At 42.3% G+C, this 25,109-nt stretch overlaps 1 protein-coding gene and 3 non-coding genes across 7 annotated transcripts in view; all 4 read left to right on the top strand.

Annotated features, from left to right (window-relative positions):
- Positions 1-8,563: 8,563 nt before the first annotated feature.
- TRNAY-GUA (transfer RNA tyrosine (anticodon GUA)) lies at positions 8,564-8,657 on the top strand. The gene is made up of 2 exons: positions 8,564-8,600; positions 8,622-8,657. It is a non-coding gene; the product is annotated as a tRNA-Tyr (tRNA).
- Positions 8,658-9,134: 477 nt separating this feature from the next.
- TRNAY-GUA (transfer RNA tyrosine (anticodon GUA)) lies at positions 9,135-9,223 on the top strand. Its single transcript is given in 2 exon segments — positions 9,135-9,171; positions 9,188-9,223. It is a non-coding gene; the product is annotated as a tRNA-Tyr (tRNA).
- A 133-nt stretch (positions 9,224-9,356) lies between these two features.
- Positions 9,357-9,429, top strand: TRNAA-AGC (transfer RNA alanine (anticodon AGC)). The gene has a single exon. It is a non-coding gene; the product is annotated as a tRNA-Ala (tRNA).
- An 11,228-nt stretch (positions 9,430-20,657) lies between these two features.
- The window catches only part of TRIM55 (tripartite motif containing 55), a 48,160-nt gene continuing 43,708 nt past the window's right edge, over positions 20,658-25,109 (top strand). For all 4 annotated transcript variants that reach the window (XM_055546113.1, XM_055546111.1, XM_055546114.1 and 1 more), the window contains exons 1-2: positions 20,658-20,982; positions 21,497-21,669. In XM_055546113.1, coding sequence (XP_055402088.1) covers positions 20,815-20,982; positions 21,497-21,669 — 341 coding nt within the window. In that variant the 5' untranslated portion in view covers positions 20,658-20,814. The remainder of the gene's footprint in view (positions 20,983-21,496; positions 21,670-25,109) is intronic.

Raw genomic sequence — 25,109 nt, forward strand, 5'->3', positions numbered from 1 at the left:
CTCAACCTCACTTTTCTTTCTCACAGAAAACTTTCTACTTCCACCCCCAGCTTTCCCACAGAGCCAGAACAAGAGTGGTTTTGATGAAAATAGGTCATGAATTAGAATCCCAATCAGATGTGGAATTAAATTCCTGGAGATGTTCCGGCCAAGGTTTCCTACATAGGGCTAGTTTTAGTTACAGTGCTGCATGGCAAATGTAAGCACATGGATGTCTGTGAGTGAGGGAATGAGTTCTACAGAATGCCCCTTAGCTACACAGGAACAAGGACCAACTCTCCATCTGAGGAGGGGCCACATTAGCTTCTTGTGGAGTTGCCATCTGGAATCGCCTGCTATTATTATGAATCCACAAACATCTTTGCAGACAAGCATCAAGGAAAGAAGGGACAAGCTGACTGTGATCCTCAACAATGATCCCAGTTCATGAAGGGTTGAATGAACTGCCCACTTCAGTGGCTCACTACCTAATCCTGGCCTCCGGGCTATAAGAGTAGAGGGTTTCATGAATCAACTATTTACTTTTTTGCCGTCTTACATTTGATTTTGTTCAGTTGCAGAGTCGTATCTGACTCTTGTGACCCCCGTGGACTGTAGCCCGCCAAGCTTCTCTGTCCATGAATCGAAGTGAAGTGAAGTGAAAGTCGCTCAGTCATGTCCGACTCTTTATGACCCCATGGATGTCATACAGTCCATGGAATTCTCCAGGTCAGAATACTGGAGGAGGTAGCCTTTCCCTTCTCCAGGGGATCTTCCCAACCCAGGGATTGCATTGCAGGCAGATTCTTTACCAGATGAACCACAAAGGAAGCCCCTCTGTCCATGGGATTTCTCTGTTTGGCACTCAAACCTCTGACCCAATTTTAGAATTTATTTATTTTTTTAAATTTCAGCAGCCTGCCACCCCTTACTTCTCATGGGTGAGAAGGCAAATGTCCACTTCCAGGGCAATAGTCCTCAAAGCAAAGAAAGACCTTTATTTGACAATCACGGGTCCTCCTCTCCAAAATTCCTCTTCTTCTGCCCTGAAGCCCTCCTGAGAACCTAAGTAATAGTCATCTTCATATTATTCCTGAGCAGTTCTAGACCACAAAGGGCCAGAAATTTAGATTAAGTCATGAAAAACCATCTTCTGTAAAATAAAGTTATTTCCAAATTGTAGGTGGTTCACATTAGCAGTGATTTCAGAAAATCCTAGAGTCAGCCTTTACATCTGTATTCTGCACTGCACTAAAATATGAAGAGACTACTAAATACTTGTTGACTAACTGATCAATTCTCATAACATAGACCATTTCTGAGAAAAGCCTTTTTCCAAAAGGAGACCTAAACATGCTCAGTGCCAGATGAAGGGGTAAGTGTGGTACAACTTTCTGGAATTTTCATGTTATTGCAGGGCTGTCCTCAAGCAAAACTGAATTCCTAGAATCAAATAAGCAGTTACCAGACAGTTGTTAACACATTCTGCTCATTTCTAGGCTGCCAACTGAGCTTTCTAATCACTGAAAAATCTATCAATTTTTCCCATGCCTGAAAGTCCCCAGGCACATCCTTGTTCCCAGGTCCAGGAAGATGGATCTTACCTATGAGGGTTTTTTCTTTTTACATCTGAGTAATCTGCTCTGGTACCCAAATTTCTCCATTCCTGAGACGCTGTCCAGATTGATGAATCTCAAGGTTTCATCTACAATATACTTTCTTTTCTGGTGAAGAATTGTTGGGGGAAATTTTTAGTACAAATATTCACTCTGGGAACGAGATTTCAACATTTTCTTAATTATCTTTAGAATGATCTATTTGGGCATGTATATACATTAACCATTTACTAAACTGATATTTTCAGAATTATAATCACAAAAAAACAATATTTTAAAGCTAACCTAGGAAGCTTTATAAAAGCAACAAATGAAAGCCGTTAAGCAATGAAAATTACTGCCTGTGTATTAAGTGCTAGTTACTCAGTCCTTTCCAACTCTTTGCGACCTCATGGATTGTGGCCCACCAGGCTCCTCTGTCCTTGGAGATCTCCAGGCAAGAATACTGAAGTGGGTTGCCATTTCCTTCTCCAGGGGATCTTCCCAACCCAGGGATCAAACCTGGGTCTCCTGCACTGCAGGCAGATTCTTTACCATCTGAGCCATCAGGGAAGCCCATATATTGATTAACTTATTATTAATGGCTAATAATTTTCTATAAAATGCCTTCAAAAGTTTCTTTAATGTATTTAGCAAGGAATTTATTTTATAACTCGATATACAGCAAACTAGGAAATTTAATTTTTCGTTACCAAAATCTGAAAGGTACATGTTATTCTGAATAAGAGGATAAAGTCTTAATAGAAAATAAAAACAATTCACTTCCCTGCTTATCTCCTGCTTTTCTTAGTTTCATTGCTTATGAATGAAAGCACCCATCCCATCCCCCAAACTAACGGATTTGAAAGGAGGTGGACTGTGTTGGCTTTTAGGATCACAGGTGTGTTTGAAGAAAGATGGTTCATTCTTTCATAAATTAAAATTATAAATTAACAATAATAACCAGTAGTCATTGTGCTCCCTGGTGGCTCAGTGGTAAAGAACCTGCCCGCTGATGCAGGAGACGTGGCTTCAGTCCCTGGGTTGGGGAGATCCTGTAGAGAAGGAAATGGCAACTCACTCCAGTGTTCTTGCCTGGGAAATCCCATGGGCAGAGGAGCCTCATGGGCTACAGTTCATGGAATCTCAAGAGGCAGATATGACTTAGCAACTGAACAACAACAACATTGTCCTCAGTACCTGACACTGTCCTATATTAGCTTTATATATTTTATATTTATATAGTAACTTAATGCTCTCAACAACCTATGGGACAAGTACAATCAGCATTATCATTCCCCATTTTTCAGACAAAGAAACTAAAACAGGTTAAGTACCTTGGCCAAGTTCACCCAGTTAGTGAGGGGTACAGCAGGCTGGTCATTGAATCCATGATCTTAATGCCACACTACATTATTTACAACTACATTTGTCCTTCAAAACAAACCCTCTATACCTCCCTATCCACCTCCTTCCCAGAGTCCTTTTATTTTCAAAAGAACATTCTCTCCTGTCACTTCTTTTATTATCTACCTTTCTCTTCAACTGCCCTTTGCTGTTCAAGAAGATTCCTGTAGAACAGGAGTCCCCAATCTCTGGGATCTAATGCCTGATGATCTGAGGTAGAGCTGATGCAACAATAATAGAAATAATGTACACAATAAATGAAATGCACTTGATTCATCCTGAAACACCCACCTCCCGCCCCAGACCATGGAAAAATCGTCTTCCATGAAACCGGTCCCTGGTGCTAAAAAGGGTGGGGACCACTGGACTAGTGAATAGCCCTTACTGAAATTCCAGTGACTTTCTCAAGTAAATCCTCAAAGCCTCAAAATCCTCAAATTCCTAAGAATTAGCAATCCTTTATTATTTCTCCATAGTACAAAGGACATACAACTTAGCAAACTAACTTTTTCTAAAGGAACTTTACCTGCAACCATTTAAAATAAATATGTGTGTGTCTTGTGTGAGTATATATATTCTGTAATAATTTGTTTTACTTTTTGCCCTATGCCAATTTTCCATTTTATGCTCCACACACTGGATCAAACTGTGCTTTGTTTTTTCCCTCTGGTACTCACAACTGCTGAACCTACTCTACATGTTATATATAATCAATATACTGTCTGTCTGCCTTCAGAATGTGTGCTCCATCAGAGCAGGGATTTGTGCCTGTTTTGTTTACTGCTGCATCTCCAGCACTAGAGCAATACAATACCTAACACATAGTAGAGACTAACAGAGAAAGTAATGGCACCCCACTCCAGTACTCTTGCCTGAAAAATCCCATAGATGGAGGAGCCTGGTGGGCTGCAGTCTATGGGGTCGCTAAGAGTCGGACACGACTGAGCGACTTCTCTTTCACTTTTCACTTTCCTGCACTGGAGAAGGAAATGGCAACCCACTCCAGTGTTCTTGCCTGGAGAATCCCAGGGACGGGGGAGCCTGGTGGGCTGCCGTCTCTGGGGTCGCACAGAGTCGGACATGACTGAAGCGGCTTAGCAGCAGCAGCAGTAGAGATTAAATAAATGTTTTTTAAAGGAATATGAATCTCTAAAGGAAATCTCCCTGCAACATCCTCCCAGACTCCTACCCTTCAAATCATGCCTTTGGGAAAGACACTGTGTGGACAAGATGAGAGCCCTCCTCTCCCTGAGCGTGAAAGACTAAACGAGTTTGCAGAGGCTTGTGGAGCCTTGGGATGTGGCCAGGTTGGTCTTGCCATCTCCCTATGGTACAAGTGGCTCCTGTTAACCACCTTAATGGAGGTGGGGAGCTGTGGGCTAGTCTCATTAAGATCTTTAGATGTAGTGATTTGGCATATAATTCAGGGTTTAGTGTGGCTTAATAATACAATCAATTCTCATTATCACAGATTCCATGTTTGCGAATTTGCCTACTTGTTATTATTCATTCAGTTCAGTTCAGTCGCTCAGTCATGTTTGACTCTTTTCGACCCCATGGACTGCAGCACACCAGGGCTCCCTGTCCATTGCCAACTCCCAGAGTTTACTCAAACTCAGGTCCATCAAGTCAGTGATGCCATCCAACCATCTCATCCTCTGTCGTCCCCTTCTCCTGCCTTCAATCTTTTTCAGCATCAGGATCTTTTCCAATGAGTCAGTACTTCCCATCAGGTGGCCAATGTATTTGAGTTTCAGCATCAGTCCTTCCAATGAATATTCAGGACTGATTTCCTTTAGGAAGGACTGGTTGGATCTCCTTGCAGTCCAAGGGACTCTCAAGAGTCTTCTCCAACATCACAGTTCAAAAGCATCAATTCTTCAGTGATCAGCTTTCTTTATAGTCCAACTCTCACATCTATACATGACTACTGGATAAACCATAGCTTTGACTATACGGACCTTTGTTGGCAAACTAATGTCTCTGCTTTTTAATATGCTGTCTAGGTTGGTCATAACGTTTCTTCCAAGGAGCAAGCGTCTTTTAATTTCACGGCTGCAGTCATCATCATCTGCAGTAGTTTTGGAGCACAAAAAAATAAAGTCTGACACTGTTTCCACTGTTTACCCATCTATTTGCCATGAAGTGATGGGACCAGATGCCATGATCTTAGTTTTCTGAATGTTGAGCTTTAAGCCAACTTTTTCACTCTCATCTCTCACTTTCATCAAGAGGCTCTTTAGTTCTTCTTCGCTTTCTGCCATGAGGGTGGTGTCATCTGCATATCTGAGGTTATTGATATTTCTCCCAGCAATCTTGATTCCAGCTTGTGCTTCATCCAGCCCAGCGTTTCTCATGATGTACTCTGCATATAAGTTACATAAGCAGTGTGACAATATACAGCCTTGATGTATTCCTTTCCCTATTATTCATTTATAACCCCCCATATCAGTACTCACAGTGCTTTCGTGGTCACTTGCAGAGACACACAGAACAGCAAAAGATCCCAGCTGCCCAGGGTACGTGCTCCCAGCAGAGAATGACAAGATAACATTCTTATTGTTTCAGCCCTCTTATTGTAAACAAGTATCTCTTTTTTTGATGTGTGCTTTCTGTTTGAATCTCATTGTTTAAAATTCTTAAAAGCACAGAGCTGTCTAATGTTTCTAAGCACAAGAGGTTAGAGTGTGCCTTATAGAGAAAATATGTATGTTAGATAAGGTTCTTCCAGGTATGAGTAATAGTGCTATTGGGCATGAGTTCAATGTTACTGCATCAAAAATATGCAGGTATCTTAACAGAAGCATAAATAAAACAAGGTTGCGTATTAAATAAGGTGTCTTAACAGAAGCATGAATAAAACAAGGTTGTGTATCGATCACTTAATGATGAAAATGTTGTGAACAGAGGCTCACAGGAACTTAGCCCTGTATTTCTCCAGGAGCAATGGTTCAGTATTTACTAAATCAGTGTTTGTGGTGTCTTCATAGACCCTAACTACCACGAATAACAAGAATCAACTGTAGCTCCCCTGGAACAGTTCCCTTTCTGACCTTGGAAATAGCACCTCTGTGGTTTCTCACAAACAACCTTCTTGGAGACAGTAAATATTTACAGGAAGCCATGGATGAGGACTCAGTAAACCCGAATTCAACTCTGCTTCCCGAGTCTGGAGGGTCATCCTGAGGAAATTATTTAACCTTTCTTTGTAGGGCCTTGTGATCTGTAGAACGGTTTCCTTAATTAAAAAGGAAGAATGTGAAAGTACTTTCAAGCGGATATGTGTAAGGTATTTGTATAATATGTATAATATATAATATAATTTGTATAATAAGGATATGTGTAAGGATATGTATAAGGTATTTTTCCTTACACATTGTTCCAAGTCGAACAAGGGCTTTTCAGATCTCAGGATACCTTGGCATGATTTTCATGGAGCATCACTGTTAACAAATTTTAGAAACTTGATCATTGTGTTTGAGAGATAAGAAGAGCGCTCCCTTTAGTAAATGGAACACTTTGTTACTCCCAGAACGTCCTGGTCGTCATTTGTTCTTGCCTGACGTCAGAAACTGCCTTTCAACCTCCTTCCTCCCAGGGAGCAGTCCAGCATCCAGTCACTCTAACTCAAGTGTCCATCTGGTGACAAGTAGTGCCAAGGAAGGAGTCCTGGCTGGTGACTCAGGAAAGCTGAGATCTTATCTGCCATTGTTCAACTTTGTTACTGAAGGTAAGTTATTTCACAGCTTTGGGCACCAGTTCCTTCATTTAAAAGTAATTTTCATTAAATGCTGTCCTAGATGACAACTATGGGAAGGGGCTGATAGAGGATGAGATGGTTGAATGGCATCATCGACTCAATGGACATGAGTTTGAGCAAACTCCGGGAAATGCTGAAGGACGGGGAAGCCTGGGGTGCTGCAGTCCCTGGGGGATGCAGAGTCAGACATGACTTAGGGACTGAACTGAGCTCATGGGACTGGCTGCCCCACACGAATTTGGATGTGGTCAAACAAAACAATACCAAACTACAGGAAAGAAAACATGTTTCTCTTTCCTCACTATCTCTGTATCGGTTCGCTGGGGCTCCCATAACAAAATATCACAGCCTGGCTGGCTTAAACAACAGTTTATTTTCTCAGTTGTGGTGGCTAGATCAAGATCAAGAAGTCAGCAGGTTTGATTTCTTCAGAGGCCTCTCTCCTGGGCTTGCAGATGCTTGCTTCTTGTCGTGTGTTCACACAATTGTCTATGTCTGGTGTTTCTCTCTCTTCCTAAATCCTTATAAGGACATTAGTCATATTCGATAAGGGCCCACCCTAACAACACCATTTTAATTATCTCTTTAAAGGGCCTATCTTCAAATAAAGTCACATTTTGAAAGCCAGAGGTTCAATATAAGAAGGGGAGACACAAGTTAGCCCACAACACAGGTCATTCGTTTCTCAAAATCATCCCAGATTTCAGTTTCCCATATATTTAGATGGTGAGTTCTTTATAAAGCTCTATGTACTTGCTTTGTTTTTTAGAAATTTCTAATTAGTTTTGGTTTTCTTTTTGAGAAAAGTGACATGCCTTTATCGTATCTGCAAGTTCTTACTGTGAAATAATCCATTCCTTCATCAAAGATCATCTTCCTAGAACCCCCCTGACCTCTTTCGTTTTTCCTAAGTTGTCTGATTGCTTTATTGACTTGCTGCATCACTGTCAACCTGGGATTTGTGGGCCTCTGATCTTTGAGCACCTGCCTCTGTGCCTGAAACCTCTTGGGGAGACCCGTGGGGAGAATGGTTCTGTTTCTGCAAGCTTCTAGATTGTGTATATTCTGAGCTGTGATTTTTCTCCATCTTGGGACATGCATCCATTCAGACTCATTTGCTTTCCACAATCCCAGAAATTATTTAAAACCTGAAGTTTGTTCATTACACCTGCTTTGTTTCCCATGTGTGAGTTTTTCTTCTTGCATATCTTTATTATTTTTCACTGGGACCCTACGAAGGAAGGACGTAATCGTATGTAGCCAACCTTTCTCATTGTATCCTCTCATGACTGGGAGAGAGGCATGTCTCTGTGGCCTCTTTTATAAGGACACTAATTCTATTCATAAGGGCCCAGCCCTCACTACTTAATCACCTCCCATAAGCTCCACCTCCTAATACTATCAACTGGGCATAAGGTTTTCAACATAGGAATCTGGGGCCACCCTGCACCACTGCCCCTCACATGGGGAGGGGCTCAGGGGACATGAACGTTACCTAATAGTGAAGCCACACCCGACAGTAACTACCCTAAGAAAAGGGAGTAAAGAAAAAGGGCAGCAGGCACGCAGGGGATGAAGAGGAAGGGGGGTGTCTCAGTTTTAACACACGAGTTGGGAGTTTTTCCCCAAGTTAGGAGTCAGACGGCGTCCAGAGAGCCGTAGCCGGCCGGTCTTTGTGCGCATGCGTAAAACAAAGCTCCGCCAACGACCGCCTTCTTGTCCGGCTCCCTCCATTGCGCATGCTCAGTGTGATCTCTCAGGCACACGCGCTCAGGTTTTTCTGTATTGAATCTCAGCGGGCGGGGTCCACAATCCGGCTGTCCCTTCGATAGCTCAGTTGGTAGAGCGGAGGACTGTAGTTGATATTCTAGCCGAGAGACATCCTTAGGTCGCTGGTTCGACTCCGGCTCGAAGGAGACAAATGCATTTTTGTCGAGCCTCCTATGATTTATCATCCTTTCCACGCAGGGGTTTCCCTGATAATCCATTACGTTCCAGAAAACAAGTGAGAGCTCTTTCGCGGCAGCTTTGGTCTATGGCAGCCTCCTCTTTTGCTAATCCCGGAATCAGGGACATGAAGTCCAAGTTCCCAGAGGAGCAGAGTCAACTCTCCGCGGGGCGGCTGCCGGGTCAAGGTTTTCTGCTCGTTTCTAAAGCGTCTGTGGCGTTTCCGAACCCCTGAGTCACAAAACAGCCACGCCGCGTCCCCGGGGCCAGCCCCCCAACCTTGGCTTCAGAGCACAGGCGAGGTCGGCGATGCGAGTGCTCGTGGCGGCGGCCGTGAGGAGGTGGGAGATCGGCAAGGTGGATCCTGCGCCCAGGAAACGAAAGTACACGAAGCGTAGAAACCCGAGTCAGTTACCAGGATAAGTTGAGAGAGCGTTCTTCCGCTCCCTTCGATAGCTCAGCTGGCAGAGCGGAGGACTGTAGACGAATGTCGCCGGCCATCCTTAGGTCGCTGGTTCGATTCCGGCTCGAAGGAGAGGGTCTTAATTTTGTTGCTTTGGCCTTAAACTATGAAGAAAGGTCAAAAATGTGGTCAAGAATATTTATCTTCGCTTGTAAAAGCTCTGATCTCTCTTTAGAGGAAGAGATAACCAGCCGTGGCCAGCGGTGGGGGATTAGCTCAAATGGTAGAGCGCTCGCTTAGCATGCGAGAGGTAGCGGGATCGATGCCCGCATCCTCCAGTTTTTCTCTTGGTCTCCGGGTGGTAGTTTTTCCTTAGATTCTCATTCGAGTCTAAGTAGAGCTGAAAGTTAGCCGTAGGGCAAGTGAGAAGCTAGGCGAGCTCTTGAGGTTACCGCTACTAAAACTTCCCAGGCAAGGGTAACGGGTGCTTGCAGGGGTATATTTAAAATTTTAAAAGTTTTAGACCCATTTACTTTGCGTAGTTCACGAAATTGGTTCTTTTTCTTTCCAAAATTGTCGACAGACTGCAGTCACGTCTGCCGGCACTCACTGTCTTTTGTGATCGATGGCTGCACTTAAAGGGACCCATATGAGCCTAAACTGCCCATCGTTAGGGGGAACCGACAGAGAAAAAAACAGAAAAACAAAACAAAACCCAGAACTTGGAAAAGGACGCTGGCTACTTTAAACTTATGTTGAGCCTGGGAGGAGAGGACTGTTCTTGTCCATCTCAACTGCATATAGTGGCATGCCTGGCTCTTGGCAGATCCAAGACAGATACGATAAAGCAAGGGGTACCTGAGGACAGATAAGGAAGTGGGAAAGTCCCTGGACCCAGAGGCTTCTTGTTTGAGGATTCTAACGTCATTTCCCACCTGGGAAGTAACTTGGGAGAATTAACTAGAGACCACCACCAGGAAGGACTCAACTGGGCTGCCCTAGAGTGTAGCCTGTTTGGTTAAACAAAGATGTGACAAAAACAAACACAGATACACACAGTCACTGAAAGATTCAGAAATTTAGCAGAACACACACAAAGTCTTTCCTGGTAATAAAGTCTTTTCATCATAATTTCCTATACAATAGCCATGAAAAAGCTGTGCAAACCATACTGCCGGTTGTCAACACAAAATATAAACCTTCTAGACAAAGGCAGAAATAATACCTTTTGTGAGGGTTAACAATTAAGAAATGAAAATACTTTTATTTATGTCCATTTTAGGATTCTAGACAACCTGTATATTTTTGTTATCAATGGGTACAACCTGCCATTTTTTATTGGCATATCTTTCATTTTCTAGGGCAGCCTCCATTTTTAATTGTTTTCAATAAAGTCTCTTAGTTGGATGTATAATGATTGACTTAAACTCTATCATTATTTTTGTGGAAACAAATTTACAAAGTAGGAAAAAGAATCCTTTTATCAGATATATGTCCCAATTTCTGGTTGGGATGATAGGGGTTTTAGCTGGCTGACTAGAGGAGCTGGCAGTGAAACTGTAAATAACTACAAGAGCAAGAAATGGGTAATAAGGAATAGGAAGGAATGCACCGCAAAGCCAGGTGGAGAACACACATTTGGGGCAAGTGAGCTGGGTGAGAACTCAAAGTCCTAGGATCCGCAAATCAGGTGTAGGATGGAAGTCATATAAAAAGTCTGAAAGTATAAGCTGAGAGGCACTACTGCTGAGTGGTTAATCGCATGGGCTGTGAAACATGACAGACTTTCTTGTCTTTGTCAATCCCTCGCTGGGTGACCTTGGGCAAGCTGCTTGACATCCTGGTGCTTGAGTTTCCTCATTGGTAAAACAGGGATAATAATAATGGAACCTACTCTTAATTAAGATATAACATATAAAGTCCTTACTGCAGTGCCTGGCACATAGTAATCACACAATGAACATGAACTGTTATCAGTGTATGTTATCTGCACACCATAGAGGGAAGGACTGGAGGGGATATTCTGAAGGTTTCTGTGTGTGTTTATCTAAATATATATGGAAGTGTTCTAGTTTCATTCTTTTACAAGTGGTTAACCAGATTTCCCAGCACCACTTGTTAAAGAGATTGTCTTTAATCCATTGTATATTCTTGCCTCCTTTGTCAAAGATAAGGTGTCCATATGTGCGTGGATTTATCTCTGGGCTTTCTATTTTGTTCCATTGATCTATATTTCTGTCTTTGTGCCAGTACCATACTGTCTTGATAACTGTGGCTTTGTAGTAGAGCCTGAAGTCAGGTAGGTTGATTCCTCCAGTTCCATTCTTCTTTCTCAAGATCGCTTTGGCTATTCGAGGTTTTTTGTATTTCCATACAAATTGTGAAATTATTTGTTCGAGCTCTGTGAAGAATGCTGTTGGTAGCTTGATAGGGATTGCATTGAATCTATAGATTGCTTTGGGTAGTATACTCATTTCCACTATATTGATTCTTCCAATCCATGAACAAGGTATATTTCTCCATCTGTTAGTGTCCTCTTTGATTTCTTTCACCAGTGTTTTATAGTTTTCTATATATAGGTCTTTAGTTTCTTTAGGTAGATATATTCCTAAGTATTTTATTCTTTCCGTTGCAATGGTGAATGGAATTGTTTCCTTAATTTCTCTTTCTGTTTTCTCATTATTAGTGTATAGGAATGCAAGGGATTTCTGTGTGTTGATTTTATATCCTGCAACTTTACTATAGTCATTGATTAGTTCTAGTAATTTTCTGGTGGAGTCTTTAGGGTTTTCTATGTAGAGGATCATGTCATCTGCAAACAGTGAGAGCTTTACTTCTTCTTTTCCAATTTGGATTCCTTTTATTTCTTTTTCTGCTCTGATTGCTGTGGCCAAAACTTCCAAAACTATGTTGAATAGTAATGGTGAAAGTGGGCACCCTTGTCTTGTTCCTGACTTTAGAGGAAATGCTTTCAATTTTGAAGTAAAGAAATGCTTGATCTCTGGTGCAGGAAAAGTAAAACAATTCTAAAAATACAAAATCATGGTTAAATGAGTTATGACCATGTAATAGTACAGCCTTTGAAATTATATTTATTAAGAATGTCTGTTGAGGTTTGATGCACGATACTGGATGCTTGGGGCTGGTGCACTGGGACGACCCAGAGGGATGGTATGGGGAGGGAGGAGGGAGGAGGGTTCAGGATGGGGAACACATGTATACCTGTGGCGGATTCATTTTGATATTTGGCAAAACTAATACAATTATGTAAAGTTTAAAAAAAAAAAAAAAAAGAATGTCTGTTGACTTTCAGTTCAGTTGCTCAGTCATGTCTGACTCTTTGTGACCCCATGGACTGCAGCACGCTAGGTTTCCCTGTCCATCAGCAACTCCTGGAGCTTACTCAAACTCATGTCCATTGAGTCGGCAATGCCATCCAACCATCTCATCCTCTGTCGTCCCCTTCTCCTCCTGCCTTCAATCTTTCCCAGCATCAGGACCTTTTCCAGTGAGTCAGCTCTTTGCATCAGGTGACCAAAGTATTGGAGCTTCAGCTCCAGCATCAGTTCTTCCAATGAACACCCAGGACTGATCTCCCTTAGGACCGACGGATTGATCTCCTTGTAGTCCAAGGGGCTCTCAAGAGTCTTCTCCAACACCACAGTTCAAAAGCATCAATTCTTTGGTGCTCAGCTTTCTTTATAGTCCAACTCTCACATCCATACATGACTACTGGAAAAACCATAGCCTTGACTAGATGGACCTTTATTGGCAAAGTAAAGTCTCTGCTTTTTAATATGCTGTCTAGGTTGGTCATAGCTTTTCTTCCAAGGAGTAAGCGTCTTTTAATTTTATGGCTTAGGAATTGACTTAGGAAATGTTAATAATTGAATGTTAAGTGAATAAAGAATGTACAGAGCAATATAAACAAGCATAAATTATCTGCGGAAAGCACTGAAGAATGCACTAAAATGATAATACTAGAGATCTTTGACTAGTAGGATTACTATGACTTTTTCTTCCTTAAAATTTAAAAATGTTTTCTAAGTTCTATACTAAACATTTATTATTTTAATTGAAAATATGATGAATTAAAAAAAAAATAACAGCTAGCATTTATTGAGCACCTCCTACAAGCCAAGCACAGTTCTAATTACTTCACATGTGTTAACTCATTTACTTCTCTCATAAAGAAAACACCAGGCCCAGATGCCTTTAGCAGTGATTCTATCAAGCATTTAAGGAAGAAATGCTAATGATACACAGACTTCCAGAAAACTGAAGAAGAGGGGGTGTTTGTCTAACTTATTCCATGAAGCCAGCATTATCTATCCCCAAACCAGGCAAAGATATTACAAGAAAACTACAGACCAATATCCTACATGAATACAGATACAAATTTTTTCAACATTTTAGCCAATTAAATCCAACAATATATAAAAGGGAAGATACATCATAACCAAGTGGGTTTTTTCCGAGAATACAAAACTAGTTCAACATTCAAAATTCAATGTAACTCATCATAATACTAAAGAAGAAAAACTACATGGGCATTTCAGTAGATGTAGAAAAAGCATTTGACAAAATTCAACATCCAGTCCTGATTTTTCAAACTGTCAGCAAACTTGGAAGGGAGGGAGAAGAGAACTTCTCTAACCTGGTAAAGGGCATCAGTAAAAAACACATTTAAAATAACACTTAGTAATATGAATGCTTTCCTCTTAAGATCAGGAAAAAAACAAGGAAGTCTATTCTGAGGTCTCTAGCCAGTGCAATATAGCAAGAAAAATGAAATAAAACCCTCCAGATTGGAAGGGAAGGAGTAAAACTATCTCTATTCACAGATAATTAATTATTTAAAATACTGATTATAAGTAAAAATGATAATAGTTTATATGGTTTGGGTTTAAATAAAATATATTAATAAAATTAATTTCATTGGTTTGTGTTTTTTAATGTGGCTACTAAAATTTAAAATCATATAAATGGTTCATATTTATCACTCAAATCTTTCTTTTTTTCTTTTTCGGCCACACGGCACGTAGAATCTTGGTTACCCAATCAGGGATTGAACCCACACCCACTATGAAAGTCTTGGAGTCTTAACCACTGGATCACCAGTGAAGTGCCACTTGAATCTTATTTCTACTGGACAGTTAGGTCAGAAATGTAGGTAGGGGCCAAATCATATCAGGCCTTAGGGATCACAGTGAGGATTAATGTCTTTATCCTAGAGGTAATATGATCATTGCTGCTAAGTCGCTTCAGTCGTGTCAGACTCTGTGCGACCCCATAGACAGCAGCCCACCAGGCTCTCCCGTCCCTGGGATTCTCCAGGCAAGAATATGATCATTAATGGGATTTAAATAGAGATGACACATGAGAAATAAACTGCAGAAGGCAAGAGTGAATTCAGAGAAATCAACTGGCAGGCTAGGGTACAGGGGAGGTAAGACTAGACTGTGCACTGAGAGCGGAGCCAACTGTCCGTGATCTTGGAGCCAAGGTAAGGTTTTCAGATGTGGCCACTGGGAAGGCCTTAGGCTAAAGTATTTGTTACTTGTTGGGACTGTCACTGTTTATTTCTGGGAGGTGAAGTATGCCAAGAAATGTTCAGAGGAAAGTACAATATGTTAGTTTTCTAACATCTCCTCAGAGATATTTATGATGAAGTAAAATCATAAACAACAGATTTGGAAAAGGAGTAATTATCAAGAAGAAAAAAACACTTTCAGCCAAAAGTTTGCAAACTATCAATGAAAGAAATGCCATAGTGTTAACTTCTGTTAAGTACTTTTCGAGTTAATTTTTTTCATTTTAGATTTTATAAAATATTTCTTTTCATTAAAAAATTTAAAATGATATATCCAAGCTGCCTATTGCCAGAAAAACAGCTAAATTGAAAAGGTTGACAATATAGACAGAAGGAAAATGTTAACTATTTTTTAGATGTCATGAGTTGAGTCCTTAGTGTAAGAAGAGAGAGAGGGGGATGGATGGATGGATAGATAGATGGATGAATGGATAGATCAATACTGCAGGGAAGAATTAACAATCTTAGTTTTTTGGTTTGCAAAATATTAAGCATTGGCCTTTGTTCTGGCATGGGATTAAAGTGATTTTCAGGAGACTTACCTGGTGCCATACTTGGACCTGAAAGTCTCAGTCCACTTATGACCTAGTGTTCCAATTTAATGAAACTTTTCTTTAGCAATCCCCTACTCTCTGCCTCCATATCTACCCTGTCTGGTGTTTCTCTCCCCATTTTAATGATTTAGTCAGCCACCAACTTTCTCATTTCCAGTGGGTATAAGAAGGAAAAATTCTTCTTCCTTTACCTTAGAGGAGGAGCTGGAAGCAAGATCAGCCATCTAGTTGCTCTTGTTTTCTTTTCCACTGGGGCTGCACCCCACCTCACTGCTTTGCTTCAAACTACATCTGTTTTTTACTTTCCTGTAGCTCCACCTTCCATCTGTTTTGTTTGATGAATAAGTTCCTTGAGCTAAGCCTAGATCATTTTCAAGTACCTGAACTTGCAATCATCTATGTTAAAGAGATGAAAAGAACACATGAAATGAATGAACTGAATTCATTTCATGAATGAATGAAATGAAAGAACACATGAAAGGGTAAATAAAATGCTGAAGGCATTCTGGAATCCTCGGGAAGGGTAGCATTCCTGATACTGAATCTCTGGTAACGAACACCTCCTATTCCCAGAGTGCTCTGTCGTATTTTGCAAGTTGGAATCAAGAGTTGATGTTGCAATGAACAGTGGGGTATATGTGTCTTTTTGCATTATATTTCCTCAGGGTATATGCCCAGTAGTGGGATTGCTGGGTTATATGGTAGTTCTATTTTAGTTTTTTTAAGAAACCTCCATACTGTTTTTCATAGAGGCTGTATCAACTAACATTCCACTGATGCAGAAGGGGAGGGTGGGACAAACTGGGAGATTAAGATTGACATATATACACTACCATGTGTAAAACAGATAGCTAGAGAGAACCTGTTACAGAGCACAGGGAGCTCAGCTCAGTGCTCTGGATGACCTACAGAGGTAGGCATTGGGAAGAAGTCCCAAGAGGGAGGGGATATATGTATACACAGAGCCCACTCACTTCCTTGTATAGCAGAAAGTAATACAACACTGTAAAACTATTATATCCCAATAAAAAAATGCAAAAACAAAAAGAGTTGATGTTGTTTTTCTAACTATTCTTGCATTAGAGGAATTTCATATCACCCTAACCAGAAAGTACAAAATCCACCAAAAAAGGGAGACTCAGTTCCTGCCAGAGAAGTCTTCATATATGTTTCAATTTTCCCCAGAGATTTTAGTATCTCATGTTCTAGGGCTGGTGTCCAGTATGACAACCTCCAGCCCCATGTGGTTATTTGAGCATAAGTTTAAACTAACATGGACATGGGTTTGATCCCTGGTTTGGGAACTAAGATCCCACATGCCCTGGGGCCACTAAGCCCATGCGCCACAACTACTGAAGCCCATGCCCTAGCGCCCATGCTCTTCAACAAGAGAAGCCCATGCACTACAACTAGAGGGTAGCCTCTGCAACTAGAGAAAGCCCACATGCAGCAATGAAGAGCCTGTGCGCCACCAAGACCCACTGCAGTCAAAAATACATTTAAAAAAAAAGATTAAAAATTCTCTGCCACCCCATGGACTGCAGGGTGCAGGTTTCCCTGTCCTTCACCATTTCCCAGAGTTGACTCACTTTGCTGAGTCATGAGTTTTGCTCAAACTCATGTCCATTGAGTCAGTGATGCCATCCAACCATCTCATCCTCCATCGTCCCCTTTTCCTGCTGCCCTCAGTCTTTCCCAGCATCGGAGTCTTTTCCAATGAGTCAGTTCTTAGCATCAGGTGGCCAAAGTTTTGGAGCAATTGGTATCCTGCAAATACTTTATTTTTGGGGATGGTGTAGCACTAAGAGATTTTTTTAATCTTATTTTCTCCCTTCCTAAGATGAAGAACACACTGAGATCTGCATTTGACTGGATTCTGAAGTCTGAGTTCATCTGGCCTGGTAGCTAGCAGTCAAGAGTCTTCCCTTTCAGTCATCACCCCTCAGTGCCAAGTCCACTGCTGGGTGTAAACTCAGGTTTTTAGGGACTCATCTTGCTTCCTTTGATTTATTTGGGGGATTTGGGAAACTTCTGGAGGAGCTGAGAGCCCATAGTGGTTCTGCTTCAGCTTCTCATTGTGTCTAACCCTTGCCGCAGTGTGGCAGGACTTAAGAATGGGGGTCATTGGTGCTTCAAACTATGGCAACTTCCTGTGTCATTACCCCTGACTGGTTTGAACCCCCTATGCTAGTGTGTGTAGGGGGGTGGTGGAATGGGGTAGGGGTAGGAGAGGGGTGAAGCCATGCACCATCTCTCTACAGCCCAGGATACCATCAGGAGACTAAGCTGGTTCTCATCTCTCTGTGGAGGCCCGGGCCCACTCTAAATCCCAGAGTCCTGAAGCTGACTTCAATTCTGATTCAGTTCCAGAATTTTCCCCATCTGTCAGACTCTGAATGATATGGGAGGACACTGAAACCTTCTGGCTCCTCCCTGGAGCAGAGTGTCCCATGTGCTGCTTACATGCCTACACCATGCATGGCTAGTCTCTAAGCAGAGAGGAACCAGGCATGGAGAAAAGACGATGAGGCAGGGAAGGCAGTTCTTATCCATCAACTTAGCTCCTATTCCTGCAGGCCTCTTGCTAGTTTTCCTCTGTAGCTTTCAGGGGCTGTTCTAGGACGAAAGGCAGAGAGCAAGAAGGTGGAGAGTGAAAGCAGGGAATGGAGCTCAACTCTCCATCAGAGAATGCAACTGGGGATTCTCAAAGTCCATGCAGTTTCAAAGTGTTTTTTCCTACACACGATGCTAAGTTGGGTTATGAAAAAGATAAAAGACCTGAAATCCAGCCAGGGTGAGATCACTTTCCTAGGATCACCAGGCCAAGTGGACGTGGGCGCTGGCCCTCCTGACTCACTATGCAGCCTCTTTCTGAATCCTCATGGTGGCTCTGGCTCCGGCGTCTGAGTCACCCCCATGGATTCTACTCTTGCAGCCACCAAAGTCCATTTCCTCTTCCTTCCCCACTGCAGTCCATCGCCTGGTGCCGGTGTCATGACCTCTCACCTAGGCTACTGGCAACAATGTTCTGTCTGGTCTTTAGCAGGGTTACCTTTATGCTGACCCGGCTGCATGAGATACTCCAGCTGCTACTGTGAGATGAACCTAACCAAGGCATAGCTCTCTTGGGGAACTGCCCCTGTGAGGCGCTCTCAACGACTTCCTGGTGCCTAATTTATTATGTGTTAAAAACTCTCCAGCTCACTATTCATGGGCTGCCAGTGCGCTGGCAGCATGTTTGCACTCCAGCCCAAAGCATCGCAGACTCTGAACAGTCCCGGCTCCCCTGGCTGTGCCTTTGCTTGGAAGCCCCACCTACGCCCCATGGAGTGACCCACCCACTGGTGTCCTGGTGCCTCAGTGGATCCATCCCACCCATGAAACCCTCCTGACTCCCCTGAAATTCTGTACTTCTTTGTCACATTTTGTTTTGTACTGTGGTTCTATATATATTCATCTTATCTCTACTAATTGTTCAGCTGAGCTCCTTGAAGACAATGACTGGTATCTTGTTTGTCTTTCAAGACACATGATAAACACTCAATGAATATTTTTCAAAAGAATGAATTCCTCTTAAAGAGATAGGCTTGGCTAGAGTGTATATTGTTAAAGTGCTTTTCCTAGAGTTGCAAGGACTTTTACAGTATAAACTTCATCTTTCTTAGAAAACAGCTCTTATGTTATGCTCAGAACACCACAGCCCATGTAATAATAAACACAGTTAACTGCCTAGGCTAGGTGAACTGAATTAGCTCAGTTAAAAAAATGTCACCAATATCCTTCTTCACTATAGTTGCTAAATAGATATTAAAAGGAGTAACAAAATTCTCCAAAGATCCCTGAAGCATTTGTGAATCCATGTAACTTATTACTAGCTAATAGAGCTTATTAGATTCTCAATAAGCTTTTGGTGCACACAGCACTAAGGGCATACAGAACCAGTCACAACAACCTACTCCTTACTGGTAATTAAGCGCACACTGGGGCTGTGTTAACAAATGTATTCATTGTACGCGATTTTTAAAATCAAGCAGAAATAAAGCAGCAAATTCATTACATAAAAAAATAGACATGTATTTCTTATTTCATTTTTGATCTGATTTTAAATATTCAAATAAACCATATAGGAGAAACTGTTGTTTAACAAAATCCTGGCAAATATCAGAACTGATATTGATGATGATGGTCTTAGCAAACCAAGAATGATCAGAAATGACCAGCGAAACTATCATTAAAAAAAAATCAACTTGGTAAATAAGACCAGTGCAAAAGGGTGTAGGTATTTCAGACCAGACAAAACCCAGGTATGGAAGCAGGACTCTATCTTCACTTCCATTGAAAATGGTGCTGGTATCTATCCTCCATTATATGGAAAATAAAATAAAATAATGAGTCTGCTACCCCATGTGCCACTGACTACCTCGTTACTGGTTCTGGGAGCAAACTAAATTTACATTTTTAAAGACTGTCAGTTTCTTTGTGTTTTTGGGCATGTGTATGGGTGATGGGGTATGGGATTAAAGAGGAATAGGAAAAGGGGAGAGAAAGGAGCATACTAGATGTTTTTGTTTTTTGGGTTTCTCTAAAGATTTTTTTTTTTTTGGATGGGGACCATTTTTTTTAAAGTCTTTACTGAATTTTTTACTATATTGCTTCTGTTTTATGTTTTGGTTTGCTGGCCATGAGGCCTGTAGGATCTTAGCTCCCTGACCAGGGATCAAACCCACACCCCCTGCACTGGAAGTTGAAGTCTTAACCACTAGCTGCCAGGGAAGTCCCTAAAGCTTTATTATACAACTTAAAACAACAACAAAAAAAATTGAATTATCAACTGGTGTTTAGATCTTTTAGAATTTTGTGAATAGTTATATGGTGAAAAGATTTGAAATCAGCTTTTAAGTTGGACCTTTTCCCATTTCACAACCTTAACAAAAATGAAATATTTACCACTAAGCAAGTCTTTTTAGTCGCTTACCCTTGTGAAGCCAGGATAATGATATTCAAGGCCTGTTCTGTTTGTTTTCACCGAAGACAGTGTGATCATGCTACTTTTGGTGACTTGCTTCCTAAAGTCTCACTGCAGAAAGGGCACTGGTTTCACAGTGAGACTCCTGGACTACATTCTCCCCAGTCCTGGAAGCCCATCACCAAGTCCTTCCTGAGTGCTCATAGAGGGCACGGCTCGGTGACTCGGCACCAACATTTGCATTTGTTGTTGACAACTGTTGGCTTCACCTCTTCTTATAACCCCGTCTAAATGGGGTTTGTAACCCTCCCTCCCACCCACTCCCTTCACTCCCTGGGGAGGGAATGCTGGCCCCTGTTCTCTGTCACCTGTCAGAATCCATCCTGCTGTCACTGGCTTATATGGACAAGTCAGTCTGCTATCACGTGACCCTCGGCTGCTAAAAACAGCTCAAGGGCCACTGTGAATCTGGGTCTGAAACAATGTCCTCCGCCGAAAGAAACGCAAAGGACACTTGATCACCCAATCCTTGGAATTATTTCCAGGTATCACTTGCAGAAGCCGTTGGGAGCAGCCTTTCCCTGGCAGAGCACACAGGGACGGCCAGGAGATGAGCGCATCTTTGAATTACAAGTCTTTTTCCAAAGAGCAGCAGACCATGGACAACTTGGAGAAGCAGCTCATTTGTCCCATTTGCTTAGAGATGTTCACCAAGCCTGTGGTCATCCTCCCCTGCCAGCACAACCTGTGTAGGAAATGTGCCAGCGACATTTTCCAGGTAGGTTTGTTGGGAATGCAGACGGTAGAAAAGGTTTCCCTCTTCTCCAAACCCAGTGCTTCACTTTGAGGTGAATTTCTTTAGAAAGCTTTATAAGGTTGCATTTGTATAAAAAAAAAAAGTTTTTAAAGTGATTTGCTTTGTGCTTTGGTGTCAGCCTTCTGCGCTCAAATCTAATTTTATTTCAATACTAAGAATCATATTTGTTTTAAAAAATGGATTCTGTTTCAAAATCTTGGGCAGTAAATGAATTACTGCCCAAGACATTAATGCTGGAGTTTCTAGCTGGAACTTTTGGTAATGAAAATGCTGGGTGGAAAAGCAACTTATGCTGAAAATGGTCCATCGCACTGGACCATGTTGGCCACTTGCCAACCACTTGCTCATAAAGCCCTGTGGGGTGATCTTTAGCAAGAGAGTTGATATTGTTTGTAGTGACAGAGAGGGAGAGAAAACCTGAGGAAAGCTACCTATGCCACTACTCAATCCCTCTTTTCTTGCTTGGCAAGAACAGGCCTCTAACCCATACCTGCCCACAAGAGGAGGCACCACTGTGGCCTCCGGGGGCCGGTTCCGCTGCCCATCCTGTAGACACGAAGTGGTTTTGGACAGACACGGGATCTATGGGCTTCAGAGGAACCTGCTGGTGGAAAACATCATCGACATCTACAAGCAGGAGTCCACCAGGTATGGTTCATCCGTGTGTCAGACACGCTCGACGCTTGTTTTTATTGTTTATTTTAGTGGGTCACTCTACTGAAGAAGGAAATGGCAACCCACTCCAGTGTTCTTGCCTGGAGAATCCCAGGGACGGGGGAGCCTGGTGGGCTGCCGTCTATGGGGTCGCACAGAGTCGGACACGACTGAAGCGACTCAGCAGCAGCAGCAGCAGCAGCAGCAGCAGCAGCTACTGAATGCTTATTCGCCAATCATGAGCTAATTGTTTTATGGGGAAATGTTTTTCCAAGTCAGTCTTTCCCAGTGGGAGTGAGAGTTCCTCTTGGGAGAAGAGGAGGAAACTGATGCCAGTGCCTTTGTATCGATTTAAGACTGAAGTAACTCATTAACACTAATCTAGTTCAGACGGTATTATTGAAAGAGGCATAATACTGCCCCCACCCCAGCCTTGTACTGTGTGTTAGTTGCTCAGTCGTGTCCGAGTCTTTGTGACCCCATGGACTGTAGCCCACCAGGCTCCTCTGTCCATGGCATTCTCCAGGCAAGAGTGCTGGAGTGGGTTGCCATTCCCTTCTCCAGGGGACCTTCCTGATCCAGGGATCGAACCCAGGTCTCTTGCACTGTAGGTAGATTCTTTACCATCTGAGCCACCAGGGGAGTACACCTTGTACTACCCTCCCTTGTAGATGTTTCTGCATGTCACAGGTCCTTTACAGCTCCAGAGTCTACACAGCCAACAAACTAGAGTACAGAACTCTACAGAAAATGAAACAGAAATGGCATCTTCCAAAATCAGCCCGTTATTAGTTCAGACAGTCTCATTTTAAACTACCTAGAGGATAACAATAAAAACAAAACCCTCTAACAGAGTTAGTCATGGTATTGACTCTGGGAAGTAGCAAAGCAAGGCAGAATTCCGGGCTTTAGCAACTTAAGAGTTTAGAGACATGGGAGGAAAAAAAAAATGGAGCTCAGGTTATATTTCCCTATTCTCTAGATTGTTCTTATTGTATACTCTCTGCATGTACCTGCTTATTGACATGCAGCATCTACATCAGTCATTTTTTTTTTTTGAAAAGGGCATTTTTATTCATCGAATCACACTGGCTATAGAATTCCTTTCCTAGAGACAACACTGCGGGAGTCCATTCCTAGAAGGCCTGGTGTGAAGGGCCCTTTTTCAACTGTACACAAGTCAGTCTGGTCCACAACGCTTGATAGCGATACTGGGACCATCTAGAAATGACTTCACTGTGCTTCCTAGTAGGAGACACAGATTCATGGAACATCTGCTGGGCTCGAAGAGCCTGGGGCTCTTAGAAGGAAAGCTGTTCCATAAATAGAACATATAATTATTATAATCGCTATGGCTATTCATTTCTGCTTAAGATTCAAAACTAAATTAGATAGCGCCACGATATAGACGGCACTGGGAGGAAGAGTTGCTGATGACAGACTGAGTCAGCAATTTCCCTGGCTTCCAAAATCTCTTGAGAAGGAGAGCACCACTGTTATAATTAAGATCTGATCTCCTTTTATTTCATTACTTTAAGATACACACATCTATCTACTTTTTTTTTAAGAGACAGTGTACCTGTCTCTTAAAAAAGGTACACTGTCTCTTAAAGAAGTTAATTGGCCAATTAATAACCAGCTGATTATTATGGCTGTTTATATACCATCTGATTCAGTGTCCGAGATAGTGCCTTGCACAGAATAGTTGCTCCTGAAGTGCCAGATGAACAAGCGACACCATAGATCTTCCTACACATTCTACTTATTGCAACAGTTTTCTGTTTTGCTGTTTGCCACAGTGAGAGCTTGAATGATGTGGAATAATAACCGTAACTGTTACGTAATCCAGAGAAGAGGAGATGTTAGCATTTGTAGCATGAGTAAAACGAGACATAGGCTGGTTTTAACTTTAAAGTCAGTGACGCACATCTGCCAACAAATAATGTACAGGTGAGCAAACTGTATAAAAACAATGAACCAAATTTCCAACATCGAAGCTCAGAGCTGAGTAGACTAGTTTTTGTGATTATCAAATTCTTCTGTTACTGCTTCTTGAACCTCAGACTTGCTTTGGGGGCATTTTTAATTGGTAGCAGAACCACCGATTGTGCACAGGGCTTGGGCACATGTTTGGATACAAACACAGTTGTTTCCTGAGGGCTGGCAGCTTTACCAGCCCAGAACCCTAAGCCTCAGGGTACAAGAGAAGACTCTGAAATCACTTGGATATACACAATGAGATAAACCCTGGCCCACATTGGGGTGGAGGCAGAAAGGGCAGGTGCTGGTCAACTCTGACCTCCCACAGAATGGCTAGAAATTGTAGATCTTGACAAAGCCTGGCCTCCTTTTTTGGGGATGGGAGGCCCTCCGTGAAATGCAGCATGTGGGATCTTAGTTCCCTGACCAGGGATCGAACTCATGCCCCCTGAGGTGAAGCATGGAGTCTTCAATGCTGGACCACCAGGGAATTCCCAACCTGGCTTTCTTATCGAGCCTTCTGCCGGGTGCTAAACTAGCCACAGTTCGGGGTGGAGGTGAGGTGATGCGAGAAGGAACTAATTTCACCAACATTAATAATGAACATGATGAAAGTGAAAGTGTTAGTCGCTCAGTCCTGTCTGGATCTTTGTGACCCCCATGGACTGTAGCCTGCCAGGCTCCTCTGTCCATGGGATTTCCCAGGCAAGAATACTGGAGTGGGTCGCCATTCCCTTTTCTGGGGGATCTTCTCAACCCAGGGATCAAACCAGGTCTCCTGCATTGGAGGCAGATTCTTTACCATCTGAGCCACCAGAGAAGCCAATGAATATGATAATTAACTTTAAAATACAGTAAGCCAAACTAATATGTGTTGAATATGTATCAGCCACTGTTCAGGGTGCTATACACATGAATCATGTATAATTCTTTAATTTTTACAGTCTTGTGAGGTTGTGATTATTATTGTTCAGTGGCTCAGTCCTGTCCAACTCTTTATGATCCTATGGACTGCTGCACACCAGGCTTCCTTGTCCTTCACCATCTCCTAGAGCTTGCTCAAACTCATGTCCATTAAGGCAGTGATGCCATCCAACCATCTCATCCTCTGTTGTCCTCTTCTCCCCGTGCTTTCCATCTTTCCCAGCATCAGGGTCTTTTCTAATGAGTCGGCTCTTCGCATCAGGTGGCCGAAATATTGGAGCTTCAGCGTTAGCATCACTCCTTCTGATGAATGTTCAGGACTGCTTTCCTTTAGGATTGACTGGTTGGATCTCCTTGCTATCCAAGAGACTCTCAAGAGTCTTCTCAAACACCACAGTTCAAAAGCATCCATTCTTCAGCACTCAGCATTCTTTATGGTCCAACTCTCATATCCATACATGACTACTGCAAAAATCATAGCTTTGGCTATATAGACCTTTGTTGGCAAAATAATGTCTCTGCTTTTTAAT

Source organism: Bubalus kerabau, chromosome 14, assembly GCF_029407905.1.
Source record: "Bubalus kerabau isolate K-KA32 ecotype Philippines breed swamp buffalo chromosome 14, PCC_UOA_SB_1v2, whole genome shotgun sequence".
Classification (NCBI taxonomy): domain Eukaryota; kingdom Metazoa; phylum Chordata; class Mammalia; order Artiodactyla; family Bovidae; genus Bubalus; species Bubalus kerabau.